Genomic DNA, 2,500 nt, shown 5'->3' with positions numbered 1-2,500 from the left:
AAATTAAAATAAGAGATTATATGGACAGGCAGGTTACCCCACCTAAGCAGGTTACCTCACCTACCTAGGCCCCCCACCGCCATGTAAACAGGCCCTTAAAAAAACCCATGCAGGGGCTTAAAAAAAGTGTGCAAATGCCCCACCCCGGGACAATACCAAAATTTCATTTTCCCGTAAATAACAGGAAATCACGTGCTCGGCAGGTTCAGCACTCGTTAACATCCATCGAAAGGCCCTTTCTCCCCTTATGATTTTTACACAAGGTAGAACTGTTTTCTGCTTTTATATCACACTTGGATGATATTTCAAGCTGGAAATCATTTATGAAAGTGCAAGTCTCTTCAATTTAAAAGAAAAAAAAATTGATATGAAGGGCAAGAGGATTCAAACCCATGTCCTAAATTGCCACTACACCACACTAGCCATCCACTAACCACTAAACCACTGAGGATTGGTTGGATGGTAAGGAAATAATATTAAAGTACACATAGCATCAACCCCAACCCAACAAAAGAACCTAACCAGTTTCGAAACAGTGCTTAACCCTAATCAGTAAAGGAAGTGCTTAACCCTAATCAGTAAAGGCAGTGCTTAACCCTAATCTGTAAAACGCAGTGCTTAACCGGCTAATCCAAAGAGACAAGGAATGCTACGTTGTGTAAACTTCATAAGGTGTCCAAGGGCCTTTCGACAGATGTTAAAAAGTGTTGACCGCTCGGCAGTGAGGCCGTGTAAGGTCGGGGGGAGGGGCATGATGTGGACTTGCTTAAGTCATGTCATGCTAAATTCTTTACGATTGGCTGATGATAGGGTAAAGGATAATTTATGTCTTTTGTAAATTGTTTGTTTTTGATGATATGTTTTTCTTATTATTATTTTACAGATTGTGAAGATATGTGAAAGCCACAAAGTGCTATTGAAGGAAATATTTTTCGAGCGAATTGTTTTGTAGACAGGGACATACTTTTTCCACTTGTATTATTTATAATTCTTAAATTTTTTTAGGATATGTTGTCTTCTTTTCATAAGGTATTAACGGCTAGGCCTTTTTCAGCTTTTTTTTTTCTTTATCAGGGATGGTATGTACTAATGCACAAGTATAAGTGTGAATGGGGTTAACCGACTGGTGACAAAGGGCGAAAAATATTACCGACTACCGACAAAGTGAGAAAAAAATTACCGACTACCGACCCTACAGCTGTATCGATATTTGTATTTATAAAGAAGAGCTTTGTGTATTTTTTCTAGCTTAGGAAGTAACCACATTAAATTTATGACTTTGCACAAGGTTTTGTATCTATTTTTAACCTGTTGACATATATGTTTATAATAACCTCTTTATACAAGTTTTCGTCCATTGTATTTCTCTGCCAATAACATTTTTTTATATATTTGTGTTATTTTAAATACTGTAACCGTTTATTCTGTTCTCAATTCTAGCCCCTGATGAAGACTATACTTGTCTAATCAAAATATTGGGCAAACAAATTTGTAAATTATCAACGCTTAGCTGCCTGATCAGCCTTGTTTTCAATTCAATTTTAAGAATTATTGCATTGTTGCCCACCTAGAATAGCTCCGCCAATAATTGGCTATGTTACCCACAATTATTGTGGGTAACATAGTCTTAAATTATTTGATAATTGAATAAACTGTTGTTGATGGTCATTTGGGAAATTACCACATATTATCTGCCTGATTTTAGAAAAAGGACACAAGCATATCTCCACGACTCGTAATCTTGTGTTTTGTCCCCATTATGAAAATGAAAATAAAGGAGATAAGGTAATGTAAACACATTTGTGATGAATGAATCTCATTCAGGGCATGAAAATATATGTTAAATTGTAATCTTGTGGCGTTTCTACTGGATACTACTAGGCTATTGACTCTGAGGCCATGAGGGCAAGACGAATAATACCCAACTAGTTGGTTAAAAAAATATCGTGACAAAACAGCTTTTGCTAGTTAATGCTAGACTTTAATCCTTTTTGCCGCCAAAAAGCCAGCACTTTTCGCTACTAGTGGGCTATAACATATAGCCTAGTAGTAGCTTAACCAATCAGCACACAGCATTGATAATAGACCACTAGTTGGATTTTACTATTATGCAATAGCCCTCTATTGTGAAAATGCAGAGCCAACAGCATGAAACAGTTTTTACCTTCATCAGTTTCACCACAGCGACTGTCACTCATCATCCTCAAGATGATCTCTTTGAAATTGTCACACTGTGTGTCCCAAGGGAATGCCTTGTTGTAGCTTTCTCTGAGTTTCATAGCAGTGTCGAGTCTCTCTTTCAACTTCATCTCGGAAAGAGTTCTGATTTTTTGGGACCACTCTTCCAGATCTTCTGATTCAACAATCACAGAGTTTCCGCCGTCAACTTGTTCAAGAACTTTTGCTATTCCAGATTCACTAGTAAGAAGAACAGGAACACCCGCAGAAATGGCTTCTAGAGCGATCAAACCAAATCCTTCAGTACGAGAAGGCATAGCAA

At 37.4% G+C, this 2,500-nt stretch overlaps 1 protein-coding gene across 1 annotated transcript in view; it reads right to left on the bottom strand.

The window, feature by feature from the left end:
• Positions 1–2,500, bottom strand: part of LOC140941036 (protein argonaute-2-like) — a 28,859-nt gene that overhangs the window by 25,342 nt on the left and 1,017 nt on the right. Inside the window, exon 1 of the mRNA XM_073389985.1 lies at positions 2,165–2,500. This exon is cut by the window's right edge and continues 1,017 nt beyond it. Coding sequence (XP_073246086.1) covers positions 2,165–2,500 — 336 coding nt within the window. The remainder of the gene's footprint in view (positions 1–2,164) is intronic.

Source organism: Porites lutea, chromosome 6, assembly GCF_958299795.1.
Source record: "Porites lutea chromosome 6, jaPorLute2.1, whole genome shotgun sequence".
NCBI lineage: Eukaryota > Metazoa > Cnidaria > Anthozoa > Scleractinia > Poritidae > Porites > Porites lutea.
This window is presented reverse-complemented; position numbering and strand designations above follow the sequence as displayed.